The sequence below is a fragment of the Vanellus vanellus genome, assembly GCF_965231255.1.
Source record: "Vanellus vanellus genome assembly, chromosome: Z".
NCBI classification, from domain to species: domain Eukaryota; kingdom Metazoa; phylum Chordata; class Aves; order Charadriiformes; family Charadriidae; genus Vanellus; species Vanellus vanellus.
Genome location: NC_138908.1, coordinates 53,816,004 through 53,840,672, shown reverse-complemented (window position 1 = coordinate 53,840,672; position 24,669 = coordinate 53,816,004). Strand labels below are relative to the sequence as shown.

The window sequence follows — 24,669 nt, the reverse complement described above, 5'->3', positions numbered from 1 at the left end:
ATCTTTCAGCAATTACCTTTTACCATGCTACCAATATGAGTTATTGTTTCGTCAATCCAAACAGCAAAAATTCTTGTCACTGCCAGATGCACTGATGACTATGATTAAACTGTTGATTTATTGCCTGCTGAGGGAACCAGGATTGTTCAGTCTGGAGAATAGGAGGCTTAGGAGAGACCTTATCGCTCTCTACAGCTACCTGACAGGAGGCTGTAGAGAGGTGGGGGTTGGTGCCTTCTCCCAAGTAACAAGCAATAGGACAAGAGGAAACGGCCTCGAGTCATGCCAGGGGAGGTTTAGGATGGACATTACGAAAAAAATGTCACTGAAAGGGTTATCAAACATTGGAACAAGGCTACCCAGGGCGGCGGGCATCCCTGGACCTATTTAAAAGATGGGTAGATGTGGTGCTTCGGGACATGGTTTAGTGGTGGTTTTTGCAGTGTTACATTGATGGTTGGACTCGATGATCTTAAGGGTCCCTTCCAACCTACATGATTCTATGATTCTAATTACTGTACGTTACTCATGCAATCTTTACAACTTTCTTAACAATTAACTTACTCTGAGTTTCTGAGTCTGAGCTGCAACTCCATTTGGATGCATCATGGCAATAAATATAGGAACATCTCCAAGAGGACTTCCTACACCTCCAGCAATGCTCACTCCTAGTGAATCTGCAGGGCCCTGTTATTGTCATGAAAAAAGATTAGAGTTTTCCACAAAGAAAAACACGCACAGAGAATTGTAGGCATGTCTCAAAAATTATTAAAGCCCCTATCTTAGGAAAATCACAGCTTTTTTATCTCAAGCCATTTTTTAAGGTAATACACTTTGCATCATTTAGAGGAAGCACAGAGAGCACAATACATGTTTCTTCCTATCAGTGGTAAGTGACAATTTGCTTACCTAGTTGTATGTTTTATCTTAACCAAACTAAATACTTACAGAAATCAGTGTCAAACCCTTAATGCCAGCATAGAAAGTTTGGGATTGCTTGCCTTTAATATTGTCTGTATCAATCTCCTATTATGAACCTCCCGCAGACTAGAATTAATCTTTATGCTCCCCCTAGTGTCCTATTGTTGAAGAACAAACTTGCTGTTCACTACCATACAATAACCTACTACCTAACTGCAAAAACTGCTATTATAAACTGGTATTTGCAGATTCTACTGTAAAAAGAGAATGGCTAAATACATGTTATCAAGCAAATTAGATGCCAGGCAAATATTCTGGATAATCAGAAGCAGTCTGTGACTCAGATCTCATGCTCCTGTAAATAAGGCAGTCCACTGAATTTCACAGTTGAAAACCTGGCAACTGTCACTTAAGAGTCTACCTATTAAAAATATGTGTGAAGAAAAGCACGAAATACCAAACAATGGCCTTGCAACTTTGGTACAGTTCCCCTGACTTCACTAAGCAGTCTGGATTTAACTCAGCCTAATGACTAACAGTAAAACTAGGTCCCATTATCTCTTACTAACCCTTCCTCCTTTTGCTTTCAAAACTAATCACAAAATGTGATAGCATAAACCGCACTGATTTTACATAAAAATATAGGGAGTGGAGATCATAGGGTCTTCACCTGAAAAGACAGGCTAATTAATTAGCTATTGCCACATCAATTCCTCCCTCAAAATCATTAACAGGGCCAGACTTCTTCCCTTCTGTAGACACACCTATTGACAACATCTGCAAAACCTGTTCCCAATATATACCACTTCACGCTCTAACTTACCTTTTTTATTTCAACTGTTCTTAGTCCCTGTATTTCAGAAGCTGCTGTCAAATGAATTTAAAAAAAGAAAGGTTAAACTAGCAACTTCAGGAAACTTTTCAATTAAAGTTATCCAAACCGTTATGATGATTCTAACTTTCTACTGGTTTATTATCCACATACATTTTAAGATTTTGAAAGTAGCTGTTGTTAAATTAATAGGACTGAAAATGAGTGAAAAAGTAATTCATTGTCTCCATTGAAATAACTTTTGGAATAAGACTGCTAAGCATGCTCAAATAGAGTAGAGAAAACTATTATTTGCTAGCAATACTTTGGTTAGAAGTAACTTTGTTCTAAATTTGAGCATGAGACAGCTATACCACATCTATTTTAATTTAACTATACAGTACCTGGAGAAAGAGATTTATTACTAACTTGCTTTTTAGTTTCTATGAACAGGCAGATTGACTGTACACGTATTTAGATTAAATAGAAAATTATGGCTCAACTTAGATTCTAAACTGCTAGTATAACAAGGTGCTAGTTTCTTTTACAAAAAGCTATTCAAAGATATATATGATGTACTGTACAATAACCACCCCTGCAGCATTTTAATGACTACGAAATCACTTTCAGGCCTACAGTACATAATGACAACATTTTAGAGAAAATTATCTCAGCTGAGAAAAGATCTCCGCTACCAGTTCACATGTATAAAATACTGAAACCACCAAAGAAGCCTTACTGGTATTCTTCTTTAGACCACTTTCAAAGACATCAGGAGCACTGGAACCAGAAACCGGGACACTGAACGATGAGAGACTGCCACTTCCTTCACTGACCTAAATACAATGTTAGACTGAGATTAGAGACCAGCTTTGGACATCCAATTGATAAAAGTAAGACCGTAACCCACTGTATTCACAGGATTTTGCTGTATTTTACTTTTTTTGTGCCCAGTTAAACTTGACGCAGTGAACCTCCACATATTTCCTGGTCATTCTAGAGGGCTCCTCATTTGAAAAATTATTAGACCAACTGAGATTGCATGCCTACAACCCCATGCAACACTTCAAAGCTCTGCTTCTGAGGGCCAGACTCTTTTATTTGCACCTTCTATCACCTTATAGAGATCTTCTGGTGCAAAAGTTAGCCATGATTATCAAGGTAGGGACAGAATACAAAAGACGCATCTTTATACATCCTCATGTGTACTCTCATGTTCACCCACTGCATCAGCTAAAACAAAGATTAGGCTCTCCACCCAGCTTCATCTGCACAACTTCCAGGAAGATTTTTACTATACTTGCAGGGCAATGTAAAGGAACAACACGGCTCCCTGACTGTTACAGACTACAGACTATAGACTATAGACTAGTTCCCTGACTGTTACAGACTCTTCACAACATTCAACATTGTGAGTTTCTTCTTACTTAATTAAGACTGCCAAGAGCCTGCATGTTTTCATCTTGTTTGGCATTACCCATTTTGAAGAAAGCCTAACATTTCAGTCTTACCCAGTCTTAACCTGATCACTTCAAACTCTTTAATTATGATCTGTCTTAAAACTATTTATCTGCAGTACTTGATGATCTGCATATCCAGTTTATAACCAGAGAAAGTTTGAAGGTAACTTGCGAACTCTCAGAAATATAACTCCTACTGGAGAGAATCATGATGTGAGCTGCTACCACATAAAGGATGCATTGCTGCATACAAACTGATGTGAATTTGTAACACTCCACCAGTAGACCAACAATAAAACAAACTTGAGAGAAGCCTGGTGGAAAGGGTGCAGGTTTCCTGCTTCTGATGACCAAGATTATGGTAAGAATATGCAAGGAGTGGAGAAATTCACTAAGTTTACTGAAACAATACTCCACTCCATGCTAAGCACTCCTAAAGTAACAAAGAGGTTTAAAGTCCACTCCAAATTCTTCTGGTATCAATGAGAATCAGAGCTCTCTCTGCTTCCCAAGTTGGAGCCATAAAAAGCAGACTAGGCAACACAGCAAAGCCATTTCTGGAAAACATTTTTGGCTGGATAATGTCTTTAACAGATACAATATGCTAAAGTGAACATATAAGATGGTTACTGAAAAGCTGCAAAGCAGATAAAAACTACTTTTCTTCATCTTGGATCAGGTATGTGGCAAATAATTTCATCAGAAAACCAATTCTTTTTATTTGCTTTCATTATTTAACCATTATTTCTTCCCAACTGAACAGTTTTAGAGTTACACACCTGGCTGCTCTGGGATGTTCTCCGCTCGGAGTGGAATGGACCAGCTTTTATTCTTCCGACCTCTAGTCTTACTGTACCTAATGAACACTAAAGAACCAGTCACTTATAACACATCTTTTCTGTCTACAACATTGAAGCCTATGGCAGTATTAAAAAAAATATGGTCAGAAGGGAAAACAACGGGCTAACAACCCTGCAATGAGCACTGAGCAGACAGAGCTCATGGCAGGATTAGAGCCACACAAACTAAGTACACCATGACACTCAATAGTGAGCACAGTGCTTTTTTGATTAACCAGTATTACAATACAGACTTAATAGGGAGTAGTTCCGGCTCCTCAGTTGTAATATCAACATATACTTTCAAGATGGCATCTTTCAAGGAATAGTGAAATTGACTATTCTCACAATAAGCACTAAAAATAGTATGACACCTCTAAGTACTAATCATTATTTCTGTTGATATGACTGAGAACATGTTATTTAAACTGGTAGTTAGTCATCTCTCTTCTGCTCTTGAAATTACCTGTTACTTTGGATCCATACCAACATAACTGAAGAAATTTTAAGCAGGAGATTTTCCAAACATCTATCTGTAGTTTAAGTGACCTTTCTGCATCTGACTCTCAACAAGAAGCTGGGTAATATGGACTGTTTGCACATTGGAAAATCCTTTCACTACTGTTTAAGCTTTTAATTACACTATTACATACATAAAATATAAATGAAATATGTGTCTCAGAAGAAAATTCACGCTGCAATCAAATATTTAGAAACTAAGACATTAGGCCGATTTTGAAAACAGACAAGTTATTATCACAAACAACAATTACAAAATTGGACTTCTGAGAAAATACAAGTAGTGTCAAAAGAAGACCACCTATCTGCAACGTATTCAAATACAGAAATGTCAAAGTTTTGTTGCTATTTTGCTTTTCCTTCTTTCTTCCACTGGGAAGTTGTTAGTATGAACTCCTGTATCCAAACAACTTAATATTATATAGGTTTTCCTTTATTCATCATGCTTTAGCCGTATTACCCTAACAGCAGTTTAGGTATTTTGTCAGAAAATTCTCAGTAAGAAATGGACCAATATATCCAAACTAACAACAGGACATATCCATTCAAACAAGGTTTCCAGACCTCATATCCTGCTGTTATTCTCTTAGGGGTGATACTAAAAGAGATTTATTATTAACTTGCTTTTTAGTTTTTAAATAATGTTGATTTCTGTATGTCCTGGGAAAGACCTGATCAGAGCTCAAGCAAACCCATTCTTTCCTGTTTGTATGAATTGACTTGTATTAAACCACGTGGATAACTCTTATCCAAAATGAAAAACTGAGGAAGTAATCTATATACCTAAAATTACCGCACTGTCACATAAAATGCAAACCCACAAATGAGATTTAAAAGTTATAACAAGTGAAAGTGGGAAGTACTACTTTCTAATTGACTTGTGATAAATCAATTCACATTTAGTTTTATTACAGCTTTCTCTCTCTTCCCATTTGATAAATCTGTAAGTCAAACGAGGGGAAAAAATGAACAGCTTTTCACATGTTTTAGGGATACTTACAAAGGAACACTGCAAGAGCAGGCAGAATTCTAAGCCTGACGACACATTCTAGTGGTCTTATGCTACTTAAAATACATTGGGGTTTTCCAAAGTTTATAAATAATTTTCTGGCAAAATACAATTCAGGCACTTCAACAAAATTTGATCCTAGATCCTACTCTCGTGAACGAAATCAGAACTGATACCTGAACAAAAGAGAATTGTTAACCATAATATATTTGAGGTATTTTAAAACCTCATTTCTCAGGGCTAGGACAAGTACTACTGAGTGGTATGAAGTATTTAAAACATGAATATACGAATGATAAGTGAGAATAAAGAATCTTCAATTAGAAACTACAAAATGCTTGCCAAAATGAAAGAAACTTTCCACATAAAATGTCATTTTCATTTAGAGGAGCTGTAAAAGTGCAGCATATGAAGAAGAAATGCACTATCCTTAGTAAGAATGGAAAAGTACTATTAGACCAGAAGAGTATATTAACGAGTTCACTGTCAGAATACAGACCCCAGTTCTGGCATTCTCAATTATGGGTACAAGCTAAAAATACAGAAAAAGTGCTCCTACCTCCCCTTTCTAACATCCCCTCCCCCCAAAAATAAACCAAACAACAACTTGAGGAACTGTTCAAGACCTGGAAAAATATACCTTTGAACGTGAGTGTGAAGCACGATCCTATGTCTATGTTTCCAAGCATCAGCTATGAGTAGTGGCTGTTATTTTTTTTCCAGTGGAATGGTTTTCCATTGGAAAACGCTGACTCAATAGAATCCTTACCATGCAGCAGGAATGTCTCAAAACCTTGGATGGAAAACAGACAAGCTGGCTGACCAGCTGGACTTCCTGCCAGACCACAGGAAATGTCCTATATCTGACTTCATTCTGATTTGGAAACAGGGGGAGAACATCGGAAGCATAAAATGTATTGAAAACAGAAATTCTGGTTCCAAGAGCTGCAGATAGTTTACTTCAGTTATCTTTGTGAGAAAGCAATTTGTTATACTAGATGCTTTGGTCACTGGAAAATGCATTATAGTATTTAATGGATGTAAGGTGATACTAGACATACACAGAAAAAAAAAGATTAATATTATCAACTATGAAAGTAATCACTTTTTGGCACAACTGCTCTGACAATTTCTCCATCATTTAAAGTCAGTTTTGCGTATCTGTCTAAAAATGTGAGACAATTAAGCAGTTATCAGTTTGTTGGAGAAAATAGAGTGTTAAGTTTTTTAAAATACAGTGTTAAGCCTTCTGTTGCCCTATAAACATATGGCACCCTGCATGACCACTAGTCCCATTTTCATCAGGCAAAGTGTAAAAATATGAATGCTCTAGACTTCAGGAAGCTTAAGTTTGGATACACAGCTCATTCTCAGTGACGTCTCAATAACAGTCTGAACTCAGTCTGAATAAAACTAAAGCTTTCAAAAAATCCAGATCTCAATTCTTCAATTTTATCCAACTTCTCTTTTCCGAATACCTTTAGCAAAGCTGCAACAGCCTCCTGGTTAGCATTTCGAACATCTTCTCCATTCACTGTCAATATCTGGTCTCCTTGCATCAGTCTCCCATCTGTATCTGCTATTCCTCCTTTCACGATGTCTGACACAAACACCCCCGTATCATTTCTGCAAATACACACATGGATTTTGCATTACAGCATTATTTGAGGGCCACTTTTACGGCTTGCTATTTGGAACACAAGAAACATTGCCTCATTCTTTTGTTGAATAATGTTGGGCTAGGTCCTCTAGGGATGGCCAATTAGCTTAGGCACAAAAATGACACGTATGGCCTTCAAGCCTGCAGGATCTGAGCACCAGCCCCCAACAGAAACATAAACATGTCCAGTCAGCTCCAGACATTAACTCTGCACGAACATTCATACCTTTTCCCAACAATACTCAGCCCAAGGCCTTTGCCAGGCTTCTTTTGGAGCTCTATATTGAGTACATCATACATGTCTTCTTCCTTGTACTGGGCTTCATCTCTGTACACAGTCAGACGAACTTTCTGGGGAGTCTGTCGGAGGACATTTATTGCTTCATCATGTGTAGCATTCCTGAGGTCAATCCCGTTCACCTGCAATGAAAGCATACAGTGATAAAGCATGCAGGACCTTCCAGCAGACAAACAGAAGACATCTAGATAGCAAATGATAATAAAAATGACCAAAGAAACCACCACACCTCCAATATCTGATCCCCAGCCCACAGTCTCCCATCTTTAGATGCTGCTCCTTCTTCATACACTTCATGGATAATGATTGCTCCCTGTGGATAAATAAGACAAAAATAAATTGCATGTTGAAAGAAAATACCCCTACTTTGAACAAAGAACAACAGAAAATTCCTACTATAATTCATCAATGACAAACAAAACAGGCAGATGTACAATGAAAAAATTACCACAATCTTTAAGAAGTTCATTTATACTTCCAATTTTAAAACCACCTTTTTCTTTTTTTTTTTTTTTCTTTTTTTCCTGAACGGGTATCTTTGGTATCTTTCTATAAATGCTACAGAAACCAATAAGCACAAAATCTCTTCTATCAGACATTTTAATTTCATTATTGTTATTTCACTCGAGTGACACACATATTTTTTCAACCAACCAGCAAAGTGTCTGCTCCTCCAACAATGCTCAGACCAAGACCAGTCCTCCCTTTGGAGATATCAATGGTTGTTTCACATCCAGGAATGATGGGACAAGTAGCTGGATCAGAGGCTAAGGTGGCTGGAGTTGAAGATCTGCTTGTGTCTAAAACAACAATTTAACATCACCGTTAGAGTAAGAGAGCTCAATATTTGAAAAGTGACTTTAAAACAGCATTTTGAGAGTCCATTAACAGCTCTACAGCAACAGCAGAACAGCTGACCTACAGAGAATGAATGATGCTGCCGACTATCACTTCCCCTCAAACAAGTACTATCCTGTAGTTTTAATTGCAGTTGTCTTGGTTTTATACTATCAAGTACCTGGATCATAGTCTGGATAGCCAAAGAGGCTATTGTACACAACGGATTGTACTTTGGATAGAATTTAATTTAAACAGCTATACCAGCAACTATGCAATGTAGATCAGAGATAAATGAAGTACACAGTATGTATTTAAATGCATGGATTCAAGGATGTCAACCCTGAACTCTTGCAATGGGTCAAGTCAAGGTCCATCTAACTAAATATTCCATCTCAGACTCAAATCTGTACCATGAGAAAGAATGGTAAGTGTGAACCAAATAGAGTGGTATTTCACAAGTCCAGCAACTCACGGTCAAGCCAAAGGTTTTATACACATCATTATACTTAGTGGCCCCCCAAAAGAACTTTTTACACCAGTCCAACTTTTAACTGGCCACTGACACAGCTTTTGGAAGCAGTAAGTTCTGTGGCGTAAAAATATATTCTCATAGTACAAATACATATGGTGTCCTTACGTAGCAATTTACCTGTAAATTCAATGTCTTTGGTATGTCACAAATGGATCATTGCTTTAGTATTTTAGTCAGTTCTGTATCCTCCACAAGAAAAAAAAAACACTAAAAATACTAGGAGAGGATACTGTGTAGCAACTAATGTAAAGAATCAGCAATTAAAATGTCTGGGATGTTCAAATTATCTCCATCACTGATGTCATCCGTGCTTTAAAGAAAAACCAAAATTATGTTTTTCCAAAAGCTAAAAACAGGCATTGAAATCCTTCTGAGGCACTTTAAAAGGGCACTGATAAAAGAAGTTCTACTGAAACTAACAGAAGACCTAACCATTCAGAAATATGGATTTATGTTAGATACTTCGGTACAGTGTGAGCAATAGGTCCTGCAGGAACAGTAAGCCTCAAAACTAAGAGCCTCAGCCTCTGAAGGGAACCAGAAGGGAAATTAAGACTTTTTAAGGGTAAAGCTTCTGTGTGAGTATACAACACATTACTCTACTGCTCTATTATGCAAGTTGTTCATGATGATGAGCAACTGCTCATGCTCGGTTTGAGCTACGTAGGTGTCATGGTTTGGGCTGGGCTGGCCAATAAACAAACGACAGATGCTCTCTTTAACCTCTGTCACTTCAGAGAGGAGAGAGAGAATGAGAGAGAGAAGTTATGGGTTGAAAAAGAAAGCAAACTACTTTAATGAAATATTGTTAACAAAATAATAAAAGATAATAGTATTAATAAGAAAATAATGAAATACATACAATATAGACAAAACCTTATCAAGCTCCCAGGATTACAGTCACATTACCGCCAGGCACTGGGAAAGTCCCAGACTGGACTCAGCAGTGGACGGGAGCTGAAGTCACGATCCCATGTATCGGTATCAATGGCAGAGGAACAGAGTCCTTCTCAGCTGCCGGCTATTGGAGAAAGAGGCTGACCTCTTTGATCCCTCAGCTTTTGTCCTGGGCATGATGCCAATGGGATGGAATATCCTGTTGGTCAGTTTTGGGTCACTTGTCCTGTGTGCTCTTCCCTGCAGGTCCAACCTCCCTACGCTTTTCTGCTTCTGACGCTCCAACTTGGTTAGCTGACCTTGTTTGTTAAGTATAAGCAGGAACTTCTCTGCATACCATTCCTTGGTATTAACTGTAAACATCAGACTTTATCTGGTAGAAGCAGACACTGTCTGGAAAATATGCCGTTAATTTCAAAGAGTGCAGTTAGTTAGAAGCGACTTAACTGAAAAGTAAAATTATTGAAAAGCAAGTTGGTTTTGTTTTACCTCAAACCAAGACAGTAGAGGAGTTAAGGTTTAAGTATAATTCTGTCCAGAAGGCATAAAATGTACATGAAATACATGAACTGAAGAACTGGAAGGGAGTCTTGGTATGCAAGGCTGACCTCATCTAGTTAGCTGCAACAGTATTGGGTGAAAAACGGCCTACATAGCATTGCTGGAAACACCAAAGTTGGGTAGAGATGTAATAGAAAACAGATCAATAGTGAAAAGGTAGTTTGGGACAGGTTGCTGATTTGGAAGGAGTCTGTGCATAGAAAACAAGGTGCAGGGGCAGCAAAAAGGTGGGCTTGGTAAAAGAAAGTGGGGGAATAAATTATGAAATCAGGTGGAGAACCAAAAGGAGGGAGGATCTTCCAACAGTTTGGTTGTGGATGCCTGTAAATGGTACTGAAGCTAAGCTGCAACCAGAGATCCTCAGAATGCTGGAGGGAGAACTGCCAAAATCTCCTCAGGCCTTTATCCCTAAGCCTTGCTGTGGCAGGGTGGAGATGGAACGGATAGACTTGGACAAAGAATAGATTTTACCCTAAAACTAAATGCAGACAGGAAGACAACAGAATTATTACCTAGTAGGTCTCACGTGTGTTTTTTAAGATTTCTTTACAGTAGTGTAATTGTGTGTCAATACTACTGCTAGCAATAAGCAACAGAAATATGACTCAGTAATACTTGCAGTGATGTACGTATACATTGTGATGTGCGCATTACTCAATTATTATCAGCTTCTTAGTAGTGTTTTGCTTAACCAATAACCACCATCAATCAGTCGCATCTCAACTCTCCACTCTAAAGTGGGAGAGTCAAATGTGGCTAGTCATAAATGGCAAGGCAGTCCCAACCATTCCCCTGTTCCAGGAAAGATGACATCATTTTTCTCCCTCATTTAAAGGAATGCCTCCTGCTCAGTTCTACAAAACCATGACAGAGGCACCTGCTGCACAGCCGTTGGGAGGGAGGAGGAAATCCCTCCATCCTCCCACCTCTACAACAGGCCAGCAGGAAGGCAAGAGGTAGGTCTTCAGTGTGGAGCATCTCTGCTTCATTTAGATGGATGTGTAATCTGAAAGTACTAGAAAATGCAACTCAGAATACAGCTGAGTGCATACAAAAAGAGAAAACTTGTTTACAAGCTGGGTCTTCATTTTTATGTCACAACCCCAGGGTAGACAGACACACAAGGAGAATCTTACTTTTGACTGCTTCTGGTTCTGGTGAGCTGGAAGAGGGGACAGTTGCTGGTGGCTGCATGTTCCTCCTCTCTGCTGGGGCAGTGCTGGAAGGGACTGGTGCTGCAGTTGGGCTATCCATCTCCGCTGAGTTGATTGTAAGCCTCACCATAGTTTTGGATGTCTTCAAGAGACTAATAAACTGAATGATAAAAAGAAAAACTGGTGAAGAGTGTAATTGGACTGTTCAGTTGTAACACAAAAATAAAGCAGAAGAACTGTTCTGCAAACTGGAGCTACAAGTCACAATCCCGTAGGTTTTTTTGGTAATGAGCAAGGACAAATATTGGTATTTTTTTATAAGAAACAGCACTAGAATTAACTGTTGGCCAGTCCTGGGTGATGCTAATCAAGTAGCTTCCATGAAACTTTGCCAAACTGTACCAGAGAAGAATGTGGGAGTGTTTTGATGGTTTCTCTGGACAAAATACTATGTTTATAGGAATTATTAGAAAAACCAGAAAACTAGTATTGTCTTTTAATGCTTGGATGGAGCCCATTTCTGACCCTGCAGAAGCCAATGCCAAAACATATACTGATTTAAATAACTGTGCTACACCCATCTTAGCTCCTTAATCAGATGCACAGCTGGAAGGAAAATCTGAAATTACTATCTGCACTGTGGGAGGGAGAGAAGGACACTAGGGTGTAACACAAAATTTAGTTTAAAGGGATACTGAAAAACCTTCAAAATTAATTGCTATCTCACAGAAAAGACATCAAATCCTCCCAAGACTTTACATTTCAGTAGAATTAGAAGTATTCTCATAAATTACTTACTCAATCTCTGTGTCTTCTTCCAAAGCCTACCTACTTCCCTGCAGACAACATCAGTATCTCTTACTCATTTACTGTTTCAGAGATAGCAGCGCATCAAAGAGTAAGATGGATGCTCTCCTGATTGCCCTTTAACAAACAGAAAATAATCTTCTCATGCCTAAAGAATCACTTTTCTTGGTAGCAAGGCAGGTGCTGGAAAAAAGCCCTCCTTGATTCATTACAGAACCCAAATTGAGTTTGCAGAGCTAGATGTTAAAAATAAATCTTGTTATTTAGGAATGGAGATAGTTTTCTCCAAAGGGTTGAAATACCAGGCTTGGAATATAATGAGGCCGTTATTACAGACACTCCCCTATGTATAAGCACAGTTGACGATCTGATTTACCACTGATGCAACTCACCCATGTAAATTTACACATATTAACTTTACTGGTTCTAATACTTTTAAAGTGGAGTAGCTATGAAGAGTCATTATTCAGCGATAGTCCACAGCTTTTATCCCACAACTAAGTGCCTCTCAGTCATCAGATAGAACCACAGGGGAAAAAAAGTACCACATTTGTAGCACAGACAGATGATTCATGCAATGCATTAATGTAAAATAGCAGCTGAGCTTTAAATTCAGGTTTTAGCTTAGTCTACAGTAGTTTTCTTATTCAGACAATGCCCACAGATCTTTGGTTCTTTAGCCAGCTTTGAAAATGAAGTCATGATATAGTCATGAAAACCTCACTGGTTTGTTTAAGACACAATCACGTCCTACATTAAGTGGAGTGATTTCTGCAACATTCCTGACACTTCAGAAGCACCTTTTCTACTGGATATCCCACAACAATTTCATCATCCACTGCCAGGATCTGATCTCCAACTTTGATTCGTCCATCCTGGAAACAACACAGAACAAAAATATGAGCTCTGGATGTTACTCCAAAGAACATTTTTCTTTCCCTATTTGGATTTTATATGTTCTCACACCTTCGCTGCTGCACCATGATCTGTTAAGCTCTTAATAACTACTCCATTAACTGTGTCTTCTTCACTAATGGCAATTCCAAAGCCTCCTTGATCCTGGGACAAACAGAAAAATGGAAATAGTGAGGTTCTGTGTTTATCAAAATGTTAGAATACATTCACTAAAGACTAGCAAAGCCTGCAAACATAACAAAAGTTTGTGTTTCCACAATGCATTATTTTTAATTAATCTCTTTCTGAAATAGATTTTGCCAACCTACAAACAGTATATTGACTACCAAGATAAATCTGAAATACTTCTAAATTCTAATCCACTCTTTTGAAACTTACAAGGTCAACTGCGATTCAGTTGTTGAATTCATAAATAGGAGCAAGAAACACAAGATATTTGGAAACTACAATCTGAGCTAAATAAAACTTCATTATATAGCTTAAATTCATTATTTGAAACCAGATTAAAAATACAAACAGGAATGGAAAACACAGAGGATGGAAAAGCGTAGGCTCTTCCTGTGAAATTAGTAAATACTTGTGGCAGAGTGAAATGTCTCTACTGCATTCACCTAGAATTAAATCATCCGGATACCATAACCTGCAAGATATTCTCCTGGTTAATAGCGGAAGGCTAGATGCCTTCAAGGAGAAAACCTAAACAGTCTGCAAGTCTCTATCCTTACTGTCCACTTAATGCAATTGGCTTCTCCATGTCAACAAGCAGAAGCAGCAATTTTTCCACCCTCATCTGGCAGCTTCAAAGTTACAGAACACCTGGCCATTTTTCCCCAGCTGCACAATTTCCACTAAATATGTATGTTGTTTGGGGGGATCTGATGCTTATAATCTGCTAATTCATTTACTTTGAACAACTAAGGCAATGATTCTACCTGAGGCATGACCAGCAGCTGGTTACCAAAAGTTCTGCAAATAGGACAAGAGGTCACTTCTTCCAGAGACACAGAGCAATTGGCAAATTTATGCGAAGTTAGAGAGACACATGAGGTTGCCAAAGGCAGGCAGTAGGTCAGGAAAACTTTGGGGTCCATTCACAAACAGCAAGAGAAGACCTCTAGAAATCTCTATTCTGACTTCCAGTAAAAGACAGTAAGAGACAAAGAAAGCAAGCTAGTGAATACAAATGTGTCTGATGTAAACTTTATTTTTAGCACATACCTTAGGGAGTTCCACATACTGAATGTTTTTACATGAACCGAAATCAGAACAAGCACTGGAGTTTGCAGCACTGATATCAATCTAATAGAAAATGGAAATACAACTGTGAGCAACTATATTCAACATTTTGCATCAAAATAAAGTAGCGCACAAACATTTAAAGTGGGTCTGATCGTTTTCTGGATTCCTTTAAACTGCTATAACCCTATTCACAGGAATGCTAGATTTACTTCATAGTTTAGATGAACACAACATAAAACAGAATTGACCCCACTGCGATAAGTTTAGCAGTTTTACTCAAATCTCATTTGTTTTTCCCTTAGATTACTTTATCTTCTGTAGTAAATGCTAAGAAGAGAGGGCACTCCTCTATCCAGAACACTGTTAGTATCTCAGTCAAATGATAAAAACAAAAATTTACTTTACCTCTTGATGTTGAAGCGTCCCTGAAGTACACTGTGAGCCCTCTACTGACTTTGCAGGGCAAACAGCCATCTGATTTACTGCATCTTTACTTCTACAATAGATTCAGTTAAAGAATGTTGTAAACATGTAGTAATACAGCACCATATTTCTTAGAACAAATTTAAGTCTAGCGCTTTCTTTTACTTTATTTCGGGCACTGACAATGCAAATATCAAAACAGAAAACTCAAGACATATTTAACAACTATTAAGAACTGGGTTCAAAAGCGCATCTACCTTACCAAAATTAAAAATAAAGCACAAGCACTCTGCAAAACTTGAGCATATTAAAAATAAACCTTCATAGCCAAACCTTTAACCACAACTTACCTGATAAAAATTATTTTTACTTTAGATGGTGCACACTTGATTATTGAGGAAGCATTCTGATGAGTCCTTCCATAGAGTATTTGCCCATTTATCTATATAAAGGAAGGTTGCAATTACTTCTCAAAATATTTTAATTCCCTTATACTTAAATTAATTTTTAATCCTTAAAAAAATCCATTATCCCGCATCACTGGCTAAAGCAGGAATTGTATGAAAATAACAGAGTATGTTGGGTCCTGCTTTCACTCCCTTCCTCAGTAAAAAATTCCTTCTAGTTTGATTTCAGACTAACACTGTCACAGTGGTAAAAATGTCATTCTCTGAGTTATATTGGGTTGAGTTGGCACATCATCTATTTCCACGTGCCATTGATCACCTCATGACTGATGTGGTGATAAAGCAGGGCCATGGGAAATTCTAACCGTAACAAATAAATGAATCACTTATATCCAGCAATGAGATCACTATTATTTATCGAACCTCAGCCAGCTACTTTGTATACTGGCGTCTGAACATCAGTGCATTTGTAATCTGAAGATTTGACATGAAAATCACTGTCTTCATTTGGAAGAGCAGACTCACTGAAACACCTTGAAGTTCCTATGATTCAGATATGATTGGAAGTATCAGTGTGAATTTGCAGAATAAATTTGCTCACATTTTATTAATTGCATTTGTTCTTGGAAATGGAAAACTACAGTGCAGAAATCCACTCTAAGAAAGGGGAAATGACTGGAAAAGGACAGCTTGGACCCATACAAAGGGAAAATAATGCAACACACACTGAGGTAGAACTAATACCAGCAGAAAAGCAGCAAACAGGGAGCAACAGTGCAAGTCACTGAGCTGAGGATTGCGCATAACAGCAACCCCTCAGCTACCATGCAGGCTGTGTCCACCAGGCTTGGTCACAGGGATACTGAGCCCTGTCATTTACGCTGGAGGTGACAATCCAGATGCAGCACTGCTTCCAGTGTTTGCCATGAGCTTGTGAAGAACCAAGGTCAGGCTGTCAGCTGGGAGACAAGTCATGGACAGCTACTTGGAAACATAAGGAACAAGCTCAGATGTCTCCTCTCTCAGAAGAGGTAAGACAATCTCTTAGCATCAGTTTGCAGGTTTACAGCTTGGACAGTAAGCAAGAAACCACATGAGAGCAGACTCAGACAGATGTGTTACAATGTGTTCTGAGGATACTGAGCACCTGCAACATCAAGGTTTTAAAAACAGACATTTTAACTGATTAAAGAGAACCATCTAGCAGGTAACAATGGACTCTGCAACTAACACGTGCTTCCATGAGACTAGGTCCACAGTGCCACAAAACCCTTAGTTTCTGTCCTAGTCTGCAACTGCCAACCTACATTGTTTACTCTCTCGGTGTCTCCCTCAAGCTTTGTTCAGTCTCACCATTCCCTCCCTGTACCATCTCCCCAGTGCATCCTCAAGCATCTCCACATATAAGTTCTGAAGTTACACAAAGCACTTCTGTGAGGGTAATGTTAGCTACTGGTATCAGAAAGAATAGGAAAAGCAGAGAATACGTCTCCAAGTATCATCAACTGAACTGTGGTAACATAAAAATACACCTTATGGTCATACACTATTAGGGATGTTAGCTGCACATTCAGTGGCTGGGTCCCTCCACCAAAGCCATTAGAAAACAGCCCAAATGTGTCATGAGATAAAAGTCCATAATACAAATGGATCTGTTCCCGTTTCCCCAATTCAATTTCCATTTTATATGTTACACAACATAAAAATATCCTGATATTATCACACTTCTAGTAGACAGAGAAGAAATTAGAAAGTCTAGAGCACTCCACAGATGGACAGACTAAAGGTCTCCAATATCTTTCATGGTCTGCAACGCACTGGCCTTCTATGTATCTTCATAACCCAGAAGTTGCTGTCTTCCCTCATTTTTATCCATTTTAAATACATGCACACCTTTACTTATAACCAAGAAAAAAAATCCCAGTTGAAACTATTTGGCATACACCAGAACGAAAATCTGGTAGTGTAGCAATGTCAACTTGGGTAACTTGAGGATTTCAAAGCCCACTGAAGAACAACTACATTGCTTCAAGAATCTAATATTGTAGTGCATTTTAAATCAGTATGTTTGGGTTTCAGTATAAATTGCAAAAACTCACCTCTAGTAACTCATCTGCAATCTGTAACCTGCCATCTTTGCCAGCTGCTCCATTTGGATCAATTCCCACTATAAAGACACTCATCCTGGATCGGTCTTTGTTACCAGCAAGACTAAGTCCCAGACCTGTCCTTCCTTTTTCCAGCTCAATCATGTGTAGCTCCCCCGGTAGATTTCCATAGCGCTGCACGATCTTTTCTAAATGTAAAAGTGTGGGCAGCAGAGAATGGATTTATATTAGAACGTTTTACAAGCCACCTAGAGAGTCAAGATTGGCGTCCAGTAGGCAGTATCTGACAGAATAATCCCAAACTGCATGAGAAAATTTTAAGTGTACATCACACTTTCTTTTAAACTAAGCCTTAGACGATTTATAACAGTATTTCTAGTTCTTTGTTTTCCTTCTAACTTCAGAAAACATTAAAACTTTTCTTAGAAAGAAAGACTTCTCACACATAAAAGCAATTCTCTTCCCTCCAGTAACACCTTCAGGTAACAGAAGTTATCACATCAATCACTGCCATCAGTTACCTAGAGTACACTGAAAGTCTTCAAGTAGTCCTACACGTGAAACAGTGAATTTGGACCACAGAGGAAAACAGAGACTAGCGTGCAATGAAGAAGAACAAATCAGTTTTATATTTCACCACGTGGATCTGGCCAAGCACAACTGAAAGCTAACAGCAGCACTTAACACTCAAACCATGAAGCACATGAGAATGAAGTAGTTCAAACTGGACCCCCCATATTTTCTGCTACAGAGCTATTTCAACACTGAATATTTCAAACATTATCACAGAGAATAAACTTACTCCAGCTATAACCGAACTCATCCTCCTTCTCTGCATCCTCTGGGACTCTGCTAGTAGACGACTGTGCAACATCACAGCTCATTCCTGAAAATGCTGAAGGAGGGGGCAGAGGCAAGTTACAAAATGAAGGCTCTAAATCGGACTGACCAAATGCCTGTGGAGAATAAGAAAAATGCAGTGGTTAAGCAGATGGAGACTTTGTGTAGGGCAAACTAGTATATAAAAATATCAAAATGGCAATGACTATGGCTTTGATGTTTAAATACCAAGCAGCTGGAATTCTAAATCAATAACACCGCACAGAAAGGCTGCAAGAGATCCAAGATAGAAACAAACACCAGGCAAGGTAAGAGATAACATCACTCCAAAATGTATTCAGAAGCAAACATAACTCACAATAAAAGCCCAATTCAGTAAAGTTTTATGTGCTACTTTATGTTTCAGAAGAAGTCTCTTACAAAGACTGAAGTGATTTATTTTTTTTTTAGTGACATATTTGTAAAACACTTCTACTTCATTTTATTTTTAAAAGCCACTGCATGTAACTTCTTCCTATCGTATGCTCTGGAAGCCAAATAGGAGGAAAGGGAAATGAAACAAAGAACTCAGTGCTTTCAAAAATGCCTCCAGAAAAAAAGAAAGTAACTGGCATATTAATTGAAAGGACAATTTAAAAACAAAATGAAACCAACGATAACTGAAGAAATCCACAGTAGCTGGACTTCTTCATTCTTATTTACTGGTTTCATATAAGCTGCACAGGGGAGATCGAATAAAGGAGGATACAGATTAAATCACAAAGGAGAAAAATACTTTTGGTCTTGATTTATGTGGTCTATTCATATTCTCAAAAAGTTAGTAATATAAACACATGACTACTGCAATATAACGGTTAAATGCCCAAATCCACAATCTGGCAAGCCTCCATTCAAGTCAGGTTCCCTGAGGAATATGGACTCCAATCAGGGATTCCACTAAGTGTTCGTAACTTACATCATTTTGGCTTGCTCAGAGTAAACACGTAGGCAAGAAACCCATCTTTCAATATCATCATTCTGAAGCTTATGCATGCCCAAGAGACTTTGATACTTGGCAGATCAGCTACTGATGTAAACAACAAAAACTTTACATGAAAACCAAGTATTTTTCCAACACTAGGATTTTCAGGTGTTGCCCTAGCTTCATAGTCCTGTTCTCACCATTTCAGCTTTCATTATAGCTCCATTACCAAAAGTTTGAACACAATAACTCAGATGGTATCTCTGGGTGCCAAAATTACTAAGACAATTTCTTCATCAGAGGCAACGGTGAAATGAGTAGCAACATACACCTTGGAAGACTTCAATCTGCTTTAAACTGAAGGTGTTGAAAAAATTAAAAAGTTACTCATTTAGTCATGCTGAGATTTAAGGAAGGCCCCATCTCTCAGGGAAGATGAGTTACCTTCATTCTCTGTATATTCCAAAGATTTAAAGAAAATGCAAATGCCCTATTTCAGCTCCCTCATTCTGCCTCTGCTTGAAAAAGACTTTCTTTTCATTCAGGAACTTGATCTAGGAGCTTAACTAAGAAGTCATTAAATGTCAAAAGGTTTGGAAGTTTTAATATGGCACCCAAGCCAATCATTTTTATAAAAAACACTTATAAATGCTATATAATTTTTTGTATCATATCAGTCATACTGATCTGTGCTTCAAATCGAAGACAATGCCATCCTACTGAGATGATATCATGCATCACTAAACTTCATGTATGAATTATTTCTAGTTTATGCAAATTATACTCGAAAACATGCTAATAGTTACAGGGCAGACACAGACTTCAACTGAAGCAACAGAATTCTAGCAAAGACTTTGTCATAATTCATAATCAAAAGTTCATGTATCCAACATGGAGGAAAGCTGGTGTCAGACCTTTACCTCAAGAAGGGGTGAAAGGAAGAGTAGTTCTAGAAGCACTAATTTTTCAGAGTGCTTCACAGAGTTTTAACTAGAAAGCTACATAACATACTGAAAAAATGAGGAAATACAGTGTGAAGCAGACCGGATCAGCAGACCTTACAGTAGTCTCTGTGTTTTAAAACCAAAATTAACAGATGGCTTTAGTGGTACTCTTGCTAAATAACAGTGTCCAAGAACTTTGCAAAATTAAAGAAAACATGACCAAAAAAACCCAAAAAAATTTCTGTCAAGGACCTCTGGAAGTGCTATTAGGTGTGGATGTATGGCTACATGGTGACAGATTAGCACTTATGAACTGCAGCCACAACAATCTGATTGACAAAGAAGTGCTTCTTTCTGTATCTCCATGCATGCATACATAAATTTGAACGTCTGATATTTGAGGAAATGCTGAAACAAAAGTAAAAGCAAGGCTCCTTTGTGTGAAGGGTAAAAAGGGTGTTACAACGCCATTTGGGCAGAGGGGACCGCATCCTGCCTCCAGAACCCAGCCTGCCATGCATGCATCACCAGCAGCAGAAGCTGGCCCCCACAGTTTACACACACATAAGACTTTTGCTCCCTGAATCGGGCCACACACAAAAACCCTAAAATGCTTTAACTCATGAAATACTTTCAGTGTGCCACAGCACAGTATTTCATTTAAAATGCAAAGCATCAGACACTGCATAAACCCATTTGGCTACCAGGGTCACTCCAATCACAGCAAGCAAATATTAAAAACAGCAGCAAGTTTGGAGCAGTATCACTTTCAACAAAGGAGGCACAGGTGGAGGAAGAAGCAGTACGCCGGAAGGTATCACAGGCAACGTACAAACGTACAGCACACACATGGTAGGACCCACTCACTGGAATCAAGACAAACCTTAAATGGTGTGGGAGCAAAAGGGTTAGTTGGGGAACAACGGAAGGTAACCCTAATTGGATTCGATACCTCCTACAGTAACAGAAAACAGCAATCCACATGTTACAGCACCTTTGGCAATACACAGCATCATTAATGAATAACTCATTTTCAATTACGGATTCATTTTACTAACTGCAGCAACTTTATTAACTCCATTTATAAAGGGACAAAAATATTTAAGGGGTTATTAAGGACCCTGATCCAGCAAAGTTTCTTACTGTACATGAACCTTAGTTTAGCAGAAGCAGACAGAGATGACAAAAAGCCATTCTTATCTCAATGTTAAAAAAGCAATTGTGCAGAAACTGAAAAAATATTAGATTTTCTTTAAAACTATATGCATTTTTTTCAGAAATGCTTTTGAAAATAGAGAAAATACAAGCTGTCATTTGCGTTACATTTATACTCCCTTTCCTCAGAAACAAGCACAAAGACAGATTTCAAAAACACACATACAATTATACATCACATATCATGTCATAAATGTTTGTTGCACATTGGATATATTTGACAATATGGGAAAACAGACAAAGGGCACAATCACTCCCACGATGTATAACCAGCTAGAAATTGTTTTATTAGATCAGAAATGCATGCACCTAAGAATTAAGCCTTTATTTATTCCTGTGTTAGAGGTTAACTCTGTTCCCAATACGCATAACATGCAGTAAGTACTAACCACATAAAAAAGAATCTAACTTTTTTTTCTCATATTTCCGAAGATGTCAGCATCCTGTTCATGGTACATTAAAAGAATTTTCAAGAGGCAGAAGGAAAATATTATCAGCATCACAAAATCAAAGCTGCCAATGTGGTTTTTTTCATGCAAAAAGAAAAAAAAAAAAGAGATATCAAAGCTAGAAAGTCCTTACCACATAAAAAGAAAATTAAGTACATAGCAGCAAAACACCCCACGCTGATGAGAGTTGCACTCAGGTGGATATTTTAACATATACCACAGGGACTGATTTTGTAATTGAGAACCTACTCCTTTGGTAGCTCTGATTAGATTAGATTTAATGGTTATGATTAATGGAGCTGGCATTTTTAACTTCTTCAGAACTTTTCTATGTGCATGCGTCTCTGTGCCTTTTTAATTCACTACACAGAATTTCCACTCTCATCAGCACAGTATTTTACCCAAATTGGTATAATAGAATTGAAATGCAGAGAGACACTAACGGCAAAGCAGCACACATGTAATGTTTGGTGAGTCAAAAGCAGACAGTGTGTCATCATCCAACCTTGTTAGTGTTGAACTGAGAAGAATCAGCAAACGGATTAGTGCTGCTGAAGACAGCTGGCCTACAGAAAAGACTGTTCTGCGAGAAAGTCAGGGAAGGGTTCTAAAAGGAAAACACAATAGGAACTAAGCAAAACCATTTTTAAATGAACCCTTTGTGACTCATGAAACAAAAACACACTTATTTAGCAGTTCGTGCTAACCAAACAAGGCCCACTTCCTGCACTTTGCTACAAAGATGTGAAGGTAAGTAAAACTGTATTTGCCCTGTGTTTGTGCCAGCTATGTTTAGCAGTGCCTAGAGGAAAAGCACAAATCCTCATACCTGTTCTAGCCCACAAAGTGCATAAAGTGCAGAATTCAGCAGCATGAACAACAGAAAATTTACTTGCTGTGATATTTGTACAAATTTGTCCAAGCATCTCAGCATGTGGGATACTTTCACACATTAGTTAGTTACAAAATTGTGGATTTCTGGATAAGAATAAACACAATTCTTTGTAATAATGCAGTAGGGTTAGTTTTATTCTGAAAACCATAGATTAATTCTTATAATTTGATTTAGCTTTTGTGGTAACACACTCGCTATGTATGTCACAAAAGAGAAGGTTTATTAATAGTAGACATCTCTAAACAGACTTCATATCTTATAATAACTTCTACAGATCACATTGTATGTGTGTGCATGCATTTGTAATTTTCTGAATTTACAGTTTAATGAAACTAAATTCTCTGGTCTTCTCCTTTAACAATACAAGGTATTTCCTTATTATTTAACACAAAACAAGTCTTCATATTTAGACAATTAAAGGATGTATTTTGACCATATATATTAATTATGCAGTTTTTGTACTGTAACCTACTTTGAAATCAGAACCGGCTTAACAAACAGGGAATGCCTCTGATTTTGCACAGTATGTTGGAAATAATGTTCAATATATACTTAAAAGTAATTCCTACACTAGGTGTATCCATCTGGCAACTGCCTAAATATCTTAGGGCTGTAAGTTTAATGCTGCTGGAAAATATGAAGCATAGTAAGTGGAAAGGAATGTGAAAAACTTGCAGCATCAACTGATACATTTGTATCACGGTAATTTAATCCAGATATATGTTGCTGTTTAAAAATTTTCTTAAAGCACTTTAGTTTTTTAAATGCTCCTGAAAATAGAAAATGCATCCTTAAACATTTATTCTCAAATACTGTTTTGCAAAACAAAAGTAACGTAATTTGGTAAGACAACGCATGTCTTGATTCTACAGTAGCTTCAGCAATGAAAAGTTGAGCTGTGCACGAACAAGGTTTCTTCACTGGTGAGTCACTGAAAGTCAACAGGCAGTTTCCCTACAGTACAACAAATTTTCCGTTTACATACGCAATTCATGTTAGATTTTGTCTTTTATAAAAAGAAGTTTGGGAAAAGTAATTTGCCAGTGTAATGACCCCATTATACTTTAACCATTACATTTGTCATCAGCAGAAAGTTTTAAATTGTATGATGATGAAATTTTAAGTCCCTAAAATATGCATCACAAACACTTTGCATATAAACAGTGAAATCCCAGTGAAAGAGGAAACAAAAGATCAGATCTTGTCTCTTCTATTTTAGGCATCACACCTAAAATACTACAGAGCTAGCTCAAATTCTAATCCATGCAACAGCATTGTATTAATATGGACTGACTACTGTGATAAATATGGAGCACTTGAGTTTGCTGAAACAGTTAGGTTTATCATGCATAGTCTAGGACAAGAGAAGCAAATGTTAAAATAAAGGGTATTTTTCGTTTTGCTGATTTGTTTGTTTGTTGTTTTTTTTTTTCCCCAAAAATAACTTTTTTCCCCAACTAAAATAACAGGATTTATTTTACCCTTCTTTTTTTTTTTTTTCTTATGTACTTTTCTTTTTTCTTCTTTTTTTCAACTAACTAGTGTTCAGCATTTTATTGATGTGTCCAGGATGCTAAGGTATCAGAAACTAGCTAGCACTTTGTATAGCACAATGCTTTAAGCCTACAAATTATGTGGGATGATAACCACAGTGATAGATCAATTCTTATTTGGAAATACACAGAGCAGTATCAGTATGAAACACAGATTTGATGGATAACTGCTTGCTAGCAAAACTATCTTTTCACAGCCCATTTGCATTATTTGGGCTATTCTGGAGTACACTTAAGATCTCTTTAACTACCAGAGCAGCCTGAATGAAAAAAACAAAGGGGAAGAAACTGACTGGTTAGCAACATGTCACTTGAAACTGACTGCCTTGCTAAATACATAGTGGTACCATATTAAATATAGCTACTTTGTGCAGGCAGCTAGCTATCTGGGTGACTGCACCTGAATGATGGC

At 37.7% G+C, this 24,669-nt stretch overlaps 1 protein-coding gene across 1 annotated transcript in view; it reads right to left on the bottom strand.

Annotated features, from left to right (window-relative positions):
* MPDZ (multiple PDZ domain crumbs cell polarity complex component) overlaps positions 1 to 24,669 on the bottom strand; it is a 90,526-nt gene that overhangs the window by 5,339 nt on the left and 60,518 nt on the right. Inside the window, exons 27-42 of the mRNA XM_082497804.1 lie at positions 18,203 to 18,356; positions 17,392 to 17,588; positions 15,236 to 15,327; positions 14,868 to 14,958; positions 14,442 to 14,522; positions 13,275 to 13,367; positions 13,109 to 13,183; positions 11,484 to 11,661; positions 8,172 to 8,317; positions 7,747 to 7,830; positions 7,446 to 7,639; positions 7,038 to 7,185; positions 3,972 to 4,058; positions 2,472 to 2,568; positions 1,745 to 1,788; positions 565 to 687 (exon numbers count right to left, since the gene is read on the bottom strand). Coding sequence (XP_082353930.1) covers positions 565 to 687; positions 1,745 to 1,788; positions 2,472 to 2,568; positions 3,972 to 4,058; positions 7,038 to 7,185; positions 7,446 to 7,639; positions 7,747 to 7,830; positions 8,172 to 8,317; positions 11,484 to 11,661; positions 13,109 to 13,183; positions 13,275 to 13,367; positions 14,442 to 14,522; positions 14,868 to 14,958; positions 15,236 to 15,327; positions 17,392 to 17,588; positions 18,203 to 18,356 — 1,884 coding nt within the window. The remainder of the gene's footprint in view (positions 1 to 564; positions 688 to 1,744; positions 1,789 to 2,471; positions 2,569 to 3,971; positions 4,059 to 7,037; positions 7,186 to 7,445; positions 7,640 to 7,746; positions 7,831 to 8,171; positions 8,318 to 11,483; positions 11,662 to 13,108; positions 13,184 to 13,274; positions 13,368 to 14,441; positions 14,523 to 14,867; positions 14,959 to 15,235; positions 15,328 to 17,391; positions 17,589 to 18,202; positions 18,357 to 24,669) is intronic.